Here is a 17380-nt window from a genome sequence, read left to right on the forward strand (position 1 = left end):
ATGCGCCTCAGCCAATGTGCTCAGCTTCCTGGTTTGAGAGAGACACTGCTGGTGTGTAACTCAGGCCCCTTCCTGCCTTGCCTGCTGCAGATCAAGGTGCACCTACATTGCTAAACTCAGAGTTGATCTGCTGGATCCCATAGAGAGATGTGACTGTGTGTAATTCCAGCAAGGAAATAATTTTTTTTCCTGTCAGTGGAAGATCCTCATGTGCTTAACCTTAAACATGTGCTTTGCAAGGTAGTGGTTTCAGTGCCATGCCGATGTGGCTTCAGCAGTTTTTCCCTGCAAACGAAGACACTCCATCTTCTACAATGTGTGTAAATTAAGTGATAACTGAGCACAGGTCATTAAAGTAAGGCACGAATGACTATCCAGAGGGAAACTAAGTCTAGTTTGTGTGTGGAGATGACACAAGGGCTGTGTCTTTATGGTTAGATGATACAGTTGTAAGGAGTGTTCCCAAGCACTTGGGCACCTTCATTGCAAGTTCCACGCATAGCTTCAGTCCAGGCTGTTACCATCCCTCTTTTGACTGGGTGTGTTTGAGCACCTTTAGCCATGCACAAAGATACTCTTCCAGCAAAATGTATGCAAATCGAGAGTACAAACCAGTTATTTACTGACTAACACAGAAAAAAAGATAGCTGAGATTTAACTAGCTACTAGGCTGAACATTAGTGCTCACTGCCTCAGAGAATGCTTCTGTAGAGACTTTCCTGGCCAGGCAAGCCAAGAGGGAGGGCTGCAAAGCCTGCTCTTAAACCTAGCCATGTGTCAGAGGCTGACACAAGCCGAAGATCACCAGGAGGCAGTTTGGACAAACTATATCCTGTTTGGGGAATAAATGAGTTGAATAGCACGGGTGTGAGGTGCATTGTTTCAGCTGGTCTCAGTGAGAATGTTCGTGGGACGTTTAATTTATGACTGTGGATGTGGCTGTGCTGCCTTCCTTGGTGTGCCCTCTCGCAGCCACCAAACATGTGAATTCCCCTAAAATCAGGGTCTGCTAGCAGCATTATTTTACCTGAGGAAGACAGACCTTTTGCAGCGGCCTTTGGTCACTAATGTGGACACCCAACAGCCGTGTGCCCTGGCAGCTTCAGAATGATCACAACCTGCTGTTAGCGAGGCACACCTGGGTTCCTCCTGCAGGTGCACAGGCAAGCAGCTCCCAGAGCCATTCCTTAGCCTGCAGAGGCTTCTTGAGTTATATCTGTAACAGTGTGGTTTGATAGTAGGCTTTTGGGTGCTTAAAACTTACCAGGAAGCAGTGAAATGCATCTTAGATGAGGAAATACTAGTGTGCTTTATATCACGTTTATCTGTCTCTATTGATTCCAGCTGGAGAAAGGGCAAATCTGAAGGAGCACGAATAAATGCAGAAGCTACTCTGCATTATGGCAAACGTCCTGGGAACATGCAAATTCAGCTTCTCTTCTAGCCTACTTGGCTTATTTCTGTTTGCTTCCAATCCTTAGAGAAAGTCACGATCCGAATCCAAAGTGTTTTGGGTGGTGCTGTGATTCAAGGCTCCTGTGCTGGGGGAAAACAGACATTCCCCATGATTCAAAGGAAATCTGAATGCTGACACATGGCGTCTTTTTCTTTCTTTGGGGGCTTGTCATGGATTTTTCTGGTCTGGGCTATTGCAGAGGAAAGATTTCCTGCAAATTTGTCAGTGTGACAGATGAAAGTCTTAGAGCTTTGGAGAGCTTTAGAGCTCAGTTCTGGCCCAAGCACTGTGTGCTGAAGCTATTCTGCCCAGCACTGTGCAGAGGGTGCTTTGCAGTGCCCACTGCTTAATCTTCTCTGTGAGCACTGGTAGAGTTGCGGGGCAGAATGAAAAGGAGCCTTTTTTCCATGTAGCTGCTTGTCAGCTCCCATTTTCCTTGCCAAGACTGTGCTGACAGTGTACTTTTCATTCAGATTTGGGGGAGGTGAAATCCCTAAGTCTTGCTGATGGATCTGTTGCATGTACTTACTAGGACAGGACTGGAAACTAATTTGCCATTAGTCCACTTCCAGGTAGTAACCGGCTTGTTTACAGCTGATGCACAGCTAAGAGCAAGAGTCTTGCTATTTATTCCCTGGTTGACAGCAGAGCTGGTGGACCCAGCAGGTAGACTGAGCATGTTCCACCCGTCAATAAGCTTGGACTGTGTATACACATTGCTTGATGCCTGTTTCTGCCAATTCTTTGGCTTCAGGCTGCCAAAAATAGCTTTCCTTTAGGGTTTTGGGGTATTCATGATCCTGGCAGCTCTGCTGATTCCTTGTAGTAACATTTCCTTCCCTGGGAGGGCCCCAGCAGAGGGGTAGTTCACAAGCAGGGTGTGTGACTGGTATTAGACAGAAGGTCTGTCCTCCCTTCAGATTTTTAACCATGACCTCTTTTGACAGCATGACTCACTGCTGTGATGGTGAACCGGCTGCAGTCTGTGTGGGTCAGCCATAATTACCACAGCTCGTCTGACTTGTGTTAGATTTGTCATTTATTTCCTGTGCGAGCCACGACAGTGGTAATCACTGTCCCACCACCCTCCTTAAAATGAAGTACTGTTTATTAGAACAGAAGCATGTATTGTTTTAAGAGTTGATGTTCCCCTAAAACACACTCTGTGCTTAACAGTCTGGCCATGTTCAGAGAGCAGATGTGTCTTCCCCACAGAGATGCTTTGTGTCGGTGCTCACCCCTGCTGCAGCAAGTGTCTGTTTAAATCTCTCCTTGCAGGCACGCTGTACCAGCCACTCCATGTTGATCTGTTCATTTCCAGCATCAGCCAAACCAAGTCTGCAGGTTGTCAGGATCCTCCCCATTGTGCTTCAGATGTTACCTGAAGGTTGTTGTCTGGGAAGCTGTTGAGTGGCTTCCTCATCAGGGCACACTGAGCTCAGTGATATGTGTGTGTACGTAGCTTCCCTGCTCTCCCAGCCCAAGCCATACTAGTACAAAAGGAGAACTTAGTCTGACAGAAACATGGGACTTGCACATCACATACAGTCATGCAGCCAGAGACATAAAATTATTAAGTTTTTGGTGTTTTTAGAGGATTCCACAGTTGTGCCACAAACACTCAACAAGGCCCAAACCAGACTGATTTTTTGGGAGTGTTTTACTGTCTGTTCTCCCTTCTTCCCCTCCCCTCCATCCTATCTGGTATCTCCATTTTGCATCCCCAGTTTCCACCCACCACGTTTGAGCTAAGTGCCAAGAGAGAGGTAAATTGGTCACACATTCTGTCCTGCTCCTGGCTCTCCTGTGAGCCCATGGTGAGACCAGGAGGTATCTTAAAGATACACTCAGGGGGATCACCTGTGTTGCTACATCTGTAACCTCCACAGATCTTTTGCCAAGGTGACCCAGCCTGGAGTATTCTAGTTTCCCTGTTCTTCAGTGACCTGAGCAAAATAATCCACCTCTCTGGGAAGAGGCATGAAATGCAAGTTACCGAGATAATGCATTCCCAGGTGCCAGCCCTAAATGTCCTTCATTAACAAAAATTGCCTTGAATTTCAGGTCTGGGGATTTGACTGTGCTAAGGTCTCAGAGCAATTCATTTGCTAACGTGCTGTTGTTTCCTCTTTAGGGAATTCCCAATGAAAGCTGGAGGCTGACCAAGATTAATGAGCGCTATGAGCTTTGTGATACGTACCCTGCCATTCTAGCTGTGCCTGTAAACATTCCCGATGAAGAATTAAAGAGAGTAGCATCTTTCAGATCAAGAGGACGCATACCAGTGAGTGGGACAAAGGAAGCCACTTTGATATGGTTTTGTTACACATACCTTTGGGCAATAAATAATACCAAGATCAGGCTTTGTAGATTGCAGGGAGCCAGTAAATGGTCAGTGGATAATAAAAGTCGCAGCAACACGTTTGAGGACTTAGAAAAGCAGCAGTATCTGCTGGAACTACTGTTGTGAAAGAGATGTAGACTAAACCAAAATGAGAAGATAAGATAATTTAGCTCAACTCAGACCAAATCTCCGTTCAATTCCTGAGGAACACAAAGCAGCCCTATTGGGCTCCTTACAACTGTCTGGCCGGATAGAGGAATACTTAGTGATACTCTTGATGAGAATGCTTGTTAAATGAAATTAAGACAAAATACGTTATTATGATGATTATTTCAGCAGTAACTGAAAATGTACTGGTTTACTTCTAAAGTTTGTAGAAAATTCTATCTGTTCCTAAAGTACTTAACTTTGACATGGTATAACATAAAGTAAGACATAGCCCACACAGTGACTCACACAACAGCCAGAAAAACAGTTTGCATCATATTTAAAAGTCAAACTTAAATTATTTGGTCACCTTTTGTTTGTTCAAACTTTGGGAATGCCACAAGAATGAATAAGGACAGAAGAGTTCGTTCTTTCATTCAGTCGTGATTTAGTAGAATCCAGCCTTCTGGAACCAGCTAATACATGATGGGATCCCAGACCAAGCCATTACAGGTGAAACACTTCACTAGTTTAATGAGTCCCATTTTTCCTTCATTTATTTCCCATTTGTTTTCAAAGGTCTTGTCATGGATTCACCCAGAAAGTCAAGCGACGATCACTCGCTGTAGCCAGCCAATGGTGGGAGTGAGCGGCAAGCGAAGCAAGGAAGATGAAAAGTACCTTCAAGCCATCATGGATTCTAATGCTCAGTCTCATAAAATCTTCATATTTGATGCAAGGCCTAGTGTGAATGCTGTAGCCAATAAGGTCGGGTGCTTTTTCCTCTGTCTAAAACTGGGAATATAATAATTTAGAGCACGTTTCCCACCTCAACCTCATATTATTCTTAAGGATCACAAGAGGGTTTTCCCTTGGGCAAATCTGCATGCAATGAGCTGATTCTCTAGACAGACTTTTATACCTGCACTGGTATTTGTAAGATATCAATGTGACTACTAAAGATCCATTATATTAATCTTGGATGGGAAATGAAATTGCAAGGGGGACAAAAAATGAAGTAATACTGAGGTCAAACTAACCCTCTGGATCTTGTGTATCACCATTTTCCACTTCACGTGGTTGGAAGACTGCTTCCTCTTAAAAGCACCAGCACTCTGTCCCTGTTAACTGTGATGGGAGCAGGGGATACTCAGTACTTCTGAAAATCAGGCATCATGATTTTTATTTCAAAATATAGCTGGGGATAGCTAATGTCTAGGAATGTTCCTCTGTTCCTTCTGCTGTTGTAGAATCATAGAATTCCTTGGGTTGGAAAAAACCTTTAAAGGTCATCTAGTCCAACCCTCCCCTGCCATGGGCAAGGGCATCTTCCACTAGACCAGGTTGCTCAGAGCCTTGTCCTTCCTGACCTTGAATGCTTCCAGGAATGAGGCATCTGCCACTGTTCTGGGAAACCTCCTTTAGTGTTTTAGCACCCTCAGTGTAAAAAACTTCTTTATATCTAGTCTGAATCTACCCTCTTTTAGTTTTAAACCATTAGCCCTTGTCCTGTCACACCAGGCCCTACTAAAACATCTGTCCCCATCTTTCTTGTAAGCCCCCTTTAAGCACTGGAAGGCTGCCATAAGGTCTCCCCGGAGACTTCTCAACCTTTCTCATAGGAGAGGTGCTTAAGCTCTCTGGTCATTTTTGTGATCCTCCTCTGGACTCACTCCAACAATGCCATGTCTTTCCTGTGCTGAGGACTCCAGAGCTGAATGCAGTACACCAGGTGAGGTCTCACAAGGGCACAGTAGAGGGGCAGAATCACCACCCTCAGAGCACAATCACCTGCTGGCCATTTGGGTTTTTATGCAGCCCAGGATACAATTGGCTTCCTGGGCTGCAAGCACACATTGCCAGCTCATGCCCAGCCTCTCATCCAGCAGCACCCCTCAGTCCTTCTCTGCAGGGCTGCTCTCATTTTGCTCATCCGCCAGCCTGTGTTGATACCAGGGGCTGCCCTGACACAGGTGACACCTTGCACCTGGACTTGTTAAACCTCATGAGGTTCCCATGGACCCACTTCTCGAGCCTCTCCAGGTCCCTCTGGATGGCATCCTATCCTTCAGTTATGTCAACGTCACCACTCATATTGGTGTCATCTGCAAAATTCCTGAGACGTGCACTTGATCCCTTTGTCTACGTCATTGATGAAGGTATTAAATAACACTGGTCCACATACCAGTGATGTCCCCTCAGGGACACCACTTGTCACTCACTGGACATTGAGCCATTGACGACTACCCTCTGGCTGTGACCATCCAATTCCTCATCCACCCAACTGTTGGCCACGCAGGACTTGCCCTTGCTGAAGCTGTGCTGGCTGTCTCAAATCACCCCCTGGTCCTCCATGTGTTATAGCATAGCTTCCAGGAGGATCTGTTCCATGATCTTGCCAGGCACAGAGGTGAGGCGGACAGGTCAGTAGTTTCAGGGTCCATCTTTCTACCCTTTTAAAAATTGTGTTTCATGCCATCACTTTAAGCTCTGTATTAATGGTAGAACTGCTTTGTTGCACTAAAGCTCATTTTTTCTCTTTTTTTTTTTTTTAAATCTGCCTTTCCCACTGCTTAGGAAAGGCAATTAGTGTGTGGGTTATACTCCTCTATAATAGTATGTTAAATTTTTAAATGATAGAATAACGAATGTAATGAGCTAGCAACTTGAATGGAGATAAATGATAATTACAGAGGAAAAGAAGGCTTGTAATGTGGTATTCCTTGGTAAAAATTATAGCATTCATTAGCTATTGCAGGAAAGAGACACAAAGTGTGCACGTGTACATGTTTGGTCCCAGTTGTAAGATAAAGCCAGTGTTTTCTGCCTGCTTTAGGTAGCCTGTGGTATTTTGTCAGCTGCTGTTTGCTCAGGACAAATGACCGGGATAAAGTATAAAATATTTTTTTGCTTAATGATTTGTCTGTGGATTTTGTTCTTCAGGCTAAAGGAGGGGGCTATGAGAGCGAGGATGCCTATCAGAATGCAGAATTAGTGTTCCTGGACATTCACAATATTCATGTTATGAGAGAGTCGCTGAGAAAACTGAAAGAAATTGTGTATCCCAATATCGAGGAGACTCACTGGCTGTCTAATTTAGAGTCAACTCACTGGCTAGAGCATATCAAGGTATGCATGTCTGCATCCAGTGCATGTGGCTGAGAAACCACAAGTCCTTACCAGTCTGCTCACTGGAAAGATATCCAGAGCTAACTCCAGGATTTTCAATTCATGGTAAATTTAAAGACTTAGAATTTGTTTTCTATTTGTGAACAACTAAAACCATAGTTTCTTGGAGTGAGGAATCTTGAGAATGGAATAGGGACAAGAGAGGGGCCTGAAATACTGAAAGATGGTGTTTTGGAAATGAAGTATTCCAAAATGAAGTGTTCCTGGGTAGTGTGTTCCTGTGAAAATTTTGGTTAGAGCTCAGGAGTCCCAGAGTTTCCAAGGTCTTGACTCAGGGATCCTTGTCATCCTAGTGTTACTGCCTGGTCCAGACCAGCAAATGCTGGGAGTTTGTGCCCTGTCAACCTTTCAGGAATCCAAGCAGAGTCAGAATGAGGAGGCAAAATGTTTCAGCTTCTGCAGATGTTGGTTTTCAAATTAAGTTCTTTCTCTTCTAAAAATGTCCAGTTTACATTGTTGCTCTGCTAAAGCAGACAGGGGCAGATCTGCTCCTGGAGCAGCTGCAAGGTGATGGCCATTTTGTATTCATGTCACACACAGAATACTCCTATGTTTAAATCCTGACCTGTCCAAGGACTGAGCTTAAGCAAAGGCTCTTCTAGAGTTGTGCTTAAACTACAGTATAGTTGTGTTGTCATCTTGTTTGACTAAAACATGTGTTCACAGTTTGCTGTCCTAGTTACAAAGTAGTTGGAACTGATTTACCATTCTGCTTGAGGCAAACAGAGCCCTTGGTTTGTCCTGTGTTGTCACTAGGCATTTTTCATTCATAGTTTCTGTTCCAAAGAGGTTTTGTAATTTGTTTTTTTCCTTGTCCTAGCTCATTCTTGCTGGAGCCCTCCGGATTGCTGACAAAGTAGAGTCAGGGAAGACATCTGTGGTTGTACATTGCAGTGATGGTTGGGACCGGACAGCCCAGCTCACCTCTCTCTCTCTGCTCATGTTGGATGGCTACTACCGAACTATCAGGGGCTTTGAAGTCCTGGTGGAGAAGGAGTGGCTAAGCTTTGGCCACAGATTTCAGATGGTGAGTCACTAGCCCTTGGAAGGCACTATATGGAAAGTTATTGTCCCCCTTGAAGGATTTCAAAGGAGTTTAGCCGTTCTTGTGAAAAGTTTCCTGGCTGAAGACAGGTGAAAGATGCTGCTGCTGTTTTCTGCCTATAATTCCAGTAATCTTTTAACTTCCTTGGGGACTGCATTGGTTAGGTAGGAGGCACAGGAGGTATTAAATCTCTCGGGTGTCTTGACTGACATGTCATGTTTCCATGATTAGGCTTGAGCTAACAGTGTGCTTTGGGTGCAGGGTTGGCATTTCTGCTGGGAGTTGGCTGAGACCACTGGGGTATTTTTTTCCTCCTTTACAGTTCATTCCATTTTTTGAGACTGTTAGGCCACTGTCATCAGAAACGCCTTGGTATTGAAGAGTTTGGAGAATTTGGTTATGACCTTGACCTCACGTTTTCTTCAGGCACACTTTATTTTTGTGGAGGCTTCTAATTGCCTAGGTTTGATCAGCAGTTTGAGCCTGGACCAAGAGTAGCTTGTGGTTGTGTCCCTGTAGCTGGCAGAGAGGCAGCTTTGTGGGCTTGTGACACAGCAATTTGTTATGGTTTGCACTGATGGGAACTGAGAGAGCCTTTCAGTAGTATTCTTTCAGTCTTTGTTCCTATTGTGTTTTGCTTGTAGCTGTTTTCTAGTGGTTGTTTAATTTTGGCAAGGGCTAGAGCAAGGTCTTTTTACAGCACTTGCAGTGATGAGTTGCATTGTCAAATGCTCTGAGGAAGGTGGGGAAACTGAGGCACTAAAGCAACTGAGGTTCTGCTGCAGCAAAACTTGTTATCTGATGTTTGAACAACTGTTTTAGCTTCTTCCCTGTCTAGACAAGGAAGATAATGATAGTGATTTCCTTTGGTGAGGGGCGAACAGCATTAAGGAAGAGGTAGAGATCTCTGTTACATACATGTTCTTGTTCTTTGTACGGTACTTGGGGCTCCTGGTAATACATAACCATTAATGTACTATAGTAGTTATGAGGAATCCTGCCTCACGTCTTGGCCACACAGCATGGTCAGGGTTGGAGGCCTACTTCTGGGAATAGTGTCATCACTGCCTCTCTCGAGGTGGCTGGAGATGGGCTGGGCTAGTGTTTGTACAGCACTTGGAAGCTGCGAGGTGTTGCGTGACAGTTATCGCCACATGCCGTGCCTGTAGGTAGTGTTTAGATCGAGCACAATGTACTACTGAAGTAGCCAGGACGACAGCTGCAACTGAAGCAAAAAGCATTCTCATTTTTTTTCCTTCTGAACTTTAGCTTTTAACTGAAATCAGTGCCAGCACAGCATCTGGAGCCTCTACTCAAACAGCTCTTGTTTTAATTTAGCATGAAAATATCCCCATAAAGAATTTTCACTTCAGAGATGAAGGGAGTAGTTGTCCTTTCCTCCTTTACTCACTGATATGGACAAAGCAAAATCAAGACTTGTTTGAAGCTTTTTAAAGATGTTGGTAAAGGTTTGGGTGACTGGCAGGAGATCCCAGCAGCTTCCCTGTGAAGCCCTGTGCAACTCCTGTTCTTTGTCCTGCTCTGTTTCAGAGGGTTGGCCATGGAGATAAGAATCATGCAGACGCTGATCGCTCTCCTGTCTTCCTCCAGTTCATCGACTGTGTCTGGCAAATGACAAGACAGGTAAATTGCTGGGTGGCACATGTGTCTACAAAGCCAGTGTACCAAGACATGGCACGGTGTCTGGACACAGGAATGATTTCCAAACTGACCATTACAGGCTCTCCTTCCTGGACTTGTACTCTTGTTTTGACTCTGGCAACAAGTTTTTTGGGAGTCTGTTTAGCAAAGGGCCTGAATGCACAAGTGCACTGGAAGACCACAATGTTGGCTTGCATCATATGACTTTGTCAGTGGGTGCTGCTTACCCACATGCTGCTAGAATAAATGTGAGCTTGGGAGAGGCTTGCATCATCCTGAAAAAGGTGACAGCTGCCTCACACTTAGCATAGGCAGGAACAGACATCCCAGCCATCCTCAGTAGCCCACTGTGCCTTCAGAAGCATAAGTGACTTGTCTTGCTAATATAAGTCCTGAGCAGGGTGGGTGCAGACAGATCCCTGTTGCCTCTGCTCAAGCTGATCCCATAACCAAACCTGCAGCAATACATGCTCTATTTTAGCTTCCTCTGAAGGCAGACGTACTGCTCCCAATTCATACATGATGTACAGAGCTGAGTGCCTCACTTCAGGCTGGGTGTGGCAAAGGTACAGTCCAGGAGAGTTCTCCTATGTTTGGGAGGTTTTTCCCCAGGTATATGGGACCTGGAAGGTTTTTTGTGTCTTCTGTGGCACAAATGTCAGCTGTGGTCAGGCAGTTTAGTGAAAAAAAATTAGGCTTATCGTGGATTAAACCAGGAGAAATAGGAAAGAAGGATGCCACTATATATGAAGCATATCATACGCACACAGAGAGAAAAAGAGGCTTTACCATCATTGAAGTCACTTTCATCCTGCTCTTCTTCATTGCTCCTAAAAGCAGGCATCCTGACCTGCAGCTGGTGAGGTCAGGATGTTGCAACTGGGGCGGCCTGGGAAGAGGATGGTTGTGAGAGAAGGCGGCCTCCTTCTCTCCTCTTCATTGCCCCAGCATGTGTTTGCAGTTCAGTGCATGTATTCTTAGTGACCCTTTGTGGAGCTTCAGTTCTCCCTGTCTCGGGTCTGATTGTTTCTGCATGGAACTTCAACAACATGGCCTGTGCTCATACACCTGTTATTCCTGCTGACCTGTATTGCAAGATTCCTCCCTGCTGTTCCCTCTGGGAAGTGCTGCGTTACACACACGAGTTATTTCCCTTTGGCCCTGGGAAATTTCCACTTTTTTAATGCGTTATTTGACATGTGCCTTTCATTCACAGTCTGGTTGCATGGTCTGTCATGAGGGGCAGACGTAGCAGGGCAAGCTTCAATTTGAGTGTGTATAAACACAATGGTCTAACCCTTCAGACCTCTGGCTTTTGCTCAAAATTCCTCTCTGCAACTGCAAAGCAGCTTTCCAAGAGAGAAACTCTTGCTTCTAGAAGGAGCAAATATGACCCTGAATATCCAGCCAGGCAGGGAACAGGGACAAATCAAGAGGCCAACTCCTTACCAAGACTACAGAGTGGGAAAAAAGTTTATTTTTCTGTTTTAAAATCCCAACCTAATTTTCTGTTTCTGACTGAAGTTTCCTACAGCATTTGAATTCAATGAGTACTTCCTAATCACCATCCTGGATCACCTGTACAGCTGTTTGTTTGGGACCTTCCTGTGCAGCAGTGAGCAGCAGAGAGTGAAAGAGGTAAGACGGCTTTTCTCCAAGGTGAAAGCCTGTTCCTGGGATGGCTTTAGCTCACCACATATTGCTAGGGAAGTTGGTTCCTCACTCAAAGATAGTGGTAGATGTGGGTCTGGGAAATGCCAAGCCCTGTCTCAACAGCTGGGACCTGGGGTTTTCCTGTTTGCACAGCCTGCTGTCTGTTGGAAACTTCACATTTCAGAGCAACACCATCTCCCTTCTGCACAGTGCTTCCACTTTCAGTTGCTCACTATGGTTGAAGAGCTCCTAGTGTCTCCCAGGTAGTGGAAATGCACTTTTGCTTTGAACTTTAGTTTAATGTAGCCTTTTCTGTGGAAACTGGTACCTTTTTGTCGTCTTCTTTTCCTTGAAGTGGTTCCTTTCAGGTGCTTTTAACTACAAAGAGTGTGCTGTCATTCTGCACACATAACTGCACATAACTGGTCTTAATGTGTGTCTTTGCCGTGCTTGCATTTTTCCTGGAGATGACAATGCTCCTAGTATTAGTAAGGATGTGCCTCTATGTCCTGCCACAAGTCAGCTCTGCCCTGCAGTCTGGTTGAGGTTTATTTGCCAAGGGAGGAGCATATAGATGTGTACATTCAGACCCAGTCTGGAATCAGAAGGAAAAGCCGTGACACTCATTCAGTCTCACCTACCTAGAGATGAGGCATTCTGTCACCAAAGTGCTGCAGCCTAACAGCACAGAGGTATGTTAGGGCAGTGCTGTGTGGACCTGATATGATCATATTTGATAGCACTTCTGTTAAAAAAACCCAAACAATAAAACCTAACTGTAATATAAAAATGATAGCATTTTACTGTAGTGAAATCAGGATCCCTGTTTCTCTGAAATCAGCAGTGATTGAATAATTGTAATTTCCATGCTGTTTGCATGTGGCTTTTTTTTTTTTAAAGGCCTCAGCCTAGTGAAGTACTTAATCTAGGAGGTACTTCAACAGTGGTTTCAGTGGGGCTATTCACAGGTCTAATTATTCCACTCGATCAGAGCTTAAGTCAAATGTTTTCTTTATTTCCTTTGCAATTAAATACTCCAGCAAGTCCTTGAGGAGCACTTTAAAGAAGTGAAGTTTAACTAAAGCATTGAGGGTTCACACGCCAGTGTCCCCTTGCTATGGCCAATGGCAATTCCTGGTCTGTGTTGGCAGCTAGGTGGGTAAGAGTGGTTGTTCTGTGCCAGGGCATGTGTATGCCTGCCTGCATCCATGTGCTTTTAGTACAATAACCACATCAGAAGAACAGTTTTGGGGGTTTTTAAGCTACAAAAAAGCAACCAGCTCTGTATTAATGACAGGCATATGTCTATGCTGCTACAGTTTGTAGATAACTGGAATTTGTATGGCAAATAAAGCTTCCTCCACCCCCTTCCCTTACAGAGCCTTCCAAAAAAGACCGTATCACTTTGGTCTTACATCAACAGCCAACTGGAAGACTTTACTAACCCCCTGTACGTGAGCTACTCCAACCATGTCCTGTATCCTGTGGCCAGCATGCGCCACCTCGAGCTGTGGGTCGGCTACTACATCCGCTGGAACCCCAGGATGAAGCCTCAGGTGTGTCTTCCACGAATCCTACATCTGTTCCCCTCTGTGCTAGTACTGATATTGTTATTTTGGAGTTCAAGATCTTTGAAGCACGAGATGCACAAACTTATGCTGCCACTGCTTAAATTTGAAAACAAAAGCCTAAATTCAAATGCCAGCAGGAGTGAGCAGCACCTACAGCTGGCTGGTGTAGGTGCTCAGCTTGTGAAATCTGCAGGAGCTAGATATACTCAGCAATTTGGAAAATTTCTCACTTAGAATGTGGGAAAAACCTCTGAATTCTCTTCACAAAAGAGCAAAAGAATCCCAAGACTTCCTTGGATGTAGGGTTCTAGATAGGATTTTTGGGACTCTATTTAGACTACTAGCAACAAGAGCCTGGTGCTTTGCTTTGGCTGCCTGAGGCACAGGGGTCTGGCTGCAGCCCTGTTACACCCCTGACCCCAGCCAGCAGGGACACTGGCTCACCCCAGGGCAGGCACCTCAAACAAGCACACTGAGCATGGCCCTGAAGGCTGACATCACTTTTTAGGAGGAAGGGACAAAATTTCCCAGATTGCCTCTGTGCCCAACTGCAGTTGACAGCTTTGCAATTCTGGGGTGTTAGATACAGGAACCAAACAACCACTTTACAGTCAGAACCATGCAAAAACATTTCGATGAATCTGTATTTTTTTTTTCCCCCTAAAACTCTGAAATAATGTTCAGGCCAATATGCCATGGCCAGCATCCCCCAGAAACGTCAATTTGGCAATTGTCATCTTTCAAAATATACACTGTTTTGTTTAGCCACCATTGCACTATGCACATTGGATTAAAATGAGCATCTCAAAGCCAGAGCAACTACGCTGTACCCCAGGCGTGCGACTCATAATACTCGTGTATGACCCCCCCTTCTCTGAGCTGTGTGTAAGGTCAGCAACAGTGTTTTGTGGTTCAGGCTTCCACTTCCACACTTACCTCCCAGCACTCAGCTACACGTTTTCTTACAGGAACCTGTCCATAATCGCTACAAGGAGCTTCTGGCCAAGCGGGCCGAGCTGCAGAAGAAAGTAGAGGAACTGCAGAGAGAAATCACCAACCGTTCCACCTCATCCTCAGAGAGAGCCGGCTCTCCTGCACAGTGTGTTGCTCCTGTACAGACAGTTGTATAATATGGACTTCTTGCTGAGTACCTTCCCAGGACTATGGGGGCAACTTTTCTGAAGCCCTCTGGATTTCCAGCATGGTACCTGGGGGATGCCAACCTATTTATTTATTTCTCTCCAGGGTAATTTATTAGTACTGTAGCACTAGAGAAAGTTTAAGCAAAAAACAACAGACAAGGCCCCCTATGCAATTAATCTTCTCAGTGGCTAGCTTATAATACAAGCCAATTGCACTTGCCACCTAAAAGAAAACTAGAGCTTGCTCTTTGCTCACTGATGTGCTGGAAATCACTTGGCTTTAAAGAGAGACACTGCACTAGAATGAAGTACTAAGGAGGAAAAACATCAGCTCAGAAGTTTGAAAGGTCTCCCCTTTGCTAAAAGGAAAGACTAAATCTGACTTTGTGTTGGAGCCTGAAATGCAGCTGTAACAGCACAAACCCTCTGCTATTAATGTCTGCACAGCAGTGTGAATGAGGGCATTTGCCAGCACACTTGGAGACAAGCAGTGATAGTGTCTGAAACACATCACTCCCTTCACCTTGATCTAGATCATAGGAAGCCATGCAAATGATGCCTTACTTAAAGAAAGGGCAGCTCCTCCCAATAAACACAATGGTAGAGGAGAAACCTACAGGACCTGATTTTGTAGGATGTTTACTTCCATCCCTGCAACTCTAGAATCTCACAGTTTACAGTGGGTGTGCCAGGATGCAACTTAAGCACCTTTATTTCTTTGGGAGGGAGGAGCACAACGTGCTTTCCACAGCTCCTCTGGCCTCCTGTGCCTAATAGTCACCAGGGGAAACGGTAGTGGAATTCCACAGGGCATGTGTGAACTGCTGGGATCAGCCATTACATTTTGCTTGGGTAAGCATAATTAGTGACTTTAATGCTTCTGTGCAGGATCATAGTGGTGTACTTACAGTATTTTGGTGTTGTTAACTAATGAAAACAACTGTACATCAACCAAAGACGCCTTCTTGCCTGCATTCCAACTGCTGCTTAAGGTTATTCTGGCAGACCTAACATCTTAGCCAGTTTCTGAGCTCTACATTTAGGCCTTTTTCAGCATAGTCTGCTTCAAGAATTAGCATCACTTGACTAAACTCAAGTTGAAATTCAGTTTTAATATAAAATTTTACTGCAAAACGGGGGATAAAATACACACTTGGTAAAACCATGACTTCCCCATTGTTCTTCCAAACAGGTAAACACAGGGCTGTAGAAGATTGGGCTTACAGGGAAGGCACTTAGCTATGTGCAAGGCTGCTTCTCACTTCCATGCTAAGGAGGAGGGCACTGCTTGGTGGGGGTTCTTGTGTTGCTCTTTTATGACAGGATCCTATCCTGTGGTCACCTGTCAGCATGCTGCTTCACTCAGCTGCTCTTCCACTATAGAGAGGGACTTTCCAAGAGAGTACAAGAGTGGACCAATTTCCACATAAGATACTGCCTTTCAAAAGCCACATTCCTTCCCAGGCAGTAACAGTAATTTCCCCCTGCAGCCTCCACTTTTGCCTGCTATACTACTGCAATCACCATCTCCATGCTTTACAGAGAAATCCACAGCCACCTTTTGACAAGATGAAAACAGCTGTACAGCATCAGCACATTTGTTATAGGGTGGCCTGAGACATTATGGTTCAATAGTGCAAAAGAATCCACACAAAATACTTCTGAAGGACTTGGATTTGTTTTTAAGGTAAAAGGGCAGATCTGCTCTTACGTACAATCACTATACAAGATGGTTCATAGCATTCTTCCATATTAGCAAACTGACTATGTGTGTATATTTTGTTTCTTGATGAAGGCTGTTTGGTTTCGTTAACACTAATAAAAACTGATAAAAGGGTAACGTTCCTGTGCTCTTACTTTCAACAGTGTGGTCCTCCAAAGGACTTGAAGAACATGCAAACAAAATAGCATTGCAAGTTTAGTATGTGAAATCCAAATCTCCCTCATTTTTCTGCAGGTGGTCTTGCAAGATGCTAATTTTCAAACTCTAAAATCTAGAATGACAGGAAAACAAAATTAATCTTTGGACAAGATTATCCGACACAGACCAGCATTAATACAGATACAGTGCTTAGCTGCTCACTATTATAAAAATAGAATCACAGAATGGTTTGGGCTGGAAGGGACCTTTAAAGACCATCTAGTTTCTAACCCTCTGCCATGGGCAGAGACACTTTCCACTAGACCATGTTGCGCAGAGCCCCATCCAACATGACTTAAACACTTCCAGGGATGGGGCATCCACAACTTCTCTGAGCAACCTGTGCTAGTGCCTCACAACCCTCACAGTAATCAATTTCTTCCTAATACCTAATCTAAACCTGCCCTCTTTCACTTGAAAGCCACTTCCTCTTGTCCTATCACTACATGCCCGCTACAGCTTTTAGGTACTGGAAGGTGCTGTAAGATCTCCCCAGAGCCTCCTCTTCCCCAGCCTGAACAACTCCAACTCTCTCAGAACCTACTGTCCTAATACACTGTGAAGTGCAGAAATTGATTTTTTAATTGTGAAAGTATTTCACACAAAGTATTCTGAAATACTTTCAGAACTAAAAAAACCTCCACCATTTCTGCACTTTAGAGTGCATTGGCAGAGTAACTTCTGTGTAAAAGGAGCATTCGCATTTTTGTATGTAACTTATGCAAACCCAAATTCACTGAGATGATTTGGGATCTACTCTGGATGCTCCCTGATGCTCTCACACCTAGCAGGCTTCCAACTTGGGTATCTCATACACTGTAGGCAGCACATATGGAGCCTAAAATACTCCTAAGCCCTCCATCAGTAAGGAGCTGCACGAGGACAGCCTGAGGTTGTGCTGAAGTTAACCACAGCGATCAGCTGAGCAAGCTGATCTCCAGAGGTCCTTCCTAAGCAAAATGACCAAGTGTAAGTTTCAGCTACTGATTTTTCAAGACCTCTGGGATGAACTGCTCTCCAAGTGGTTACTCCCACTATACTTGGCTAACAGCATCTGACTTCTCCCATCACAGCTAACACTTTCTGTGCCTTCAGTGCAAGGAGACAAGCAGGGTGGATCACCTACACATAACTAAAACTCAAATCCCTTGTACCTGTGTTGACTCTGTAGAGCTCCCTCCCTGTTCAGCTCCAGGCAAGGGTGGACAACTGTGACCCTCACCTTACTTGTGTTACCCTGACCAGGGAGA

At 44.7% G+C, this 17380-nt stretch overlaps 1 protein-coding gene across 1 annotated transcript in view; it reads left to right on the top strand.

Moving 5' to 3' along the window:
* MTMR2 (myotubularin related protein 2) overlaps nt 1-16049 on the top strand; it is a 64527-nt gene extending 48478 nt beyond the window's left edge. Inside the window, exons 8-15 of the mRNA XM_027735624.2 lie at nt 3591-3740; nt 4527-4715; nt 6891-7076; nt 7957-8163; nt 9733-9825; nt 11368-11481; nt 12876-13052; nt 14036-16049. Of these exons, the coding sequence (XP_027591425.2) occupies nt 3591-3740; nt 4527-4715; nt 6891-7076; nt 7957-8163; nt 9733-9825; nt 11368-11481; nt 12876-13052; nt 14036-14197 (1278 nt within the window). The 3' untranslated portion in view covers nt 14198-16049. The remainder of the gene's footprint in view (nt 1-3590; nt 3741-4526; nt 4716-6890; nt 7077-7956; nt 8164-9732; nt 9826-11367; nt 11482-12875; nt 13053-14035) is intronic.
* The last annotated feature ends 1331 nt before the right edge of the window (nt 16050-17380 follow it).

Source organism: Pipra filicauda, unplaced genomic scaffold (genome assembly GCF_003945595.2).
Source record: "Pipra filicauda isolate LSUMZ 115617 unplaced genomic scaffold, ASM394559v2 scaffold184_size3518187_pilon, whole genome shotgun sequence".
Classification (NCBI taxonomy): domain Eukaryota; kingdom Metazoa; phylum Chordata; class Aves; order Passeriformes; family Pipridae; genus Pipra; species Pipra filicauda.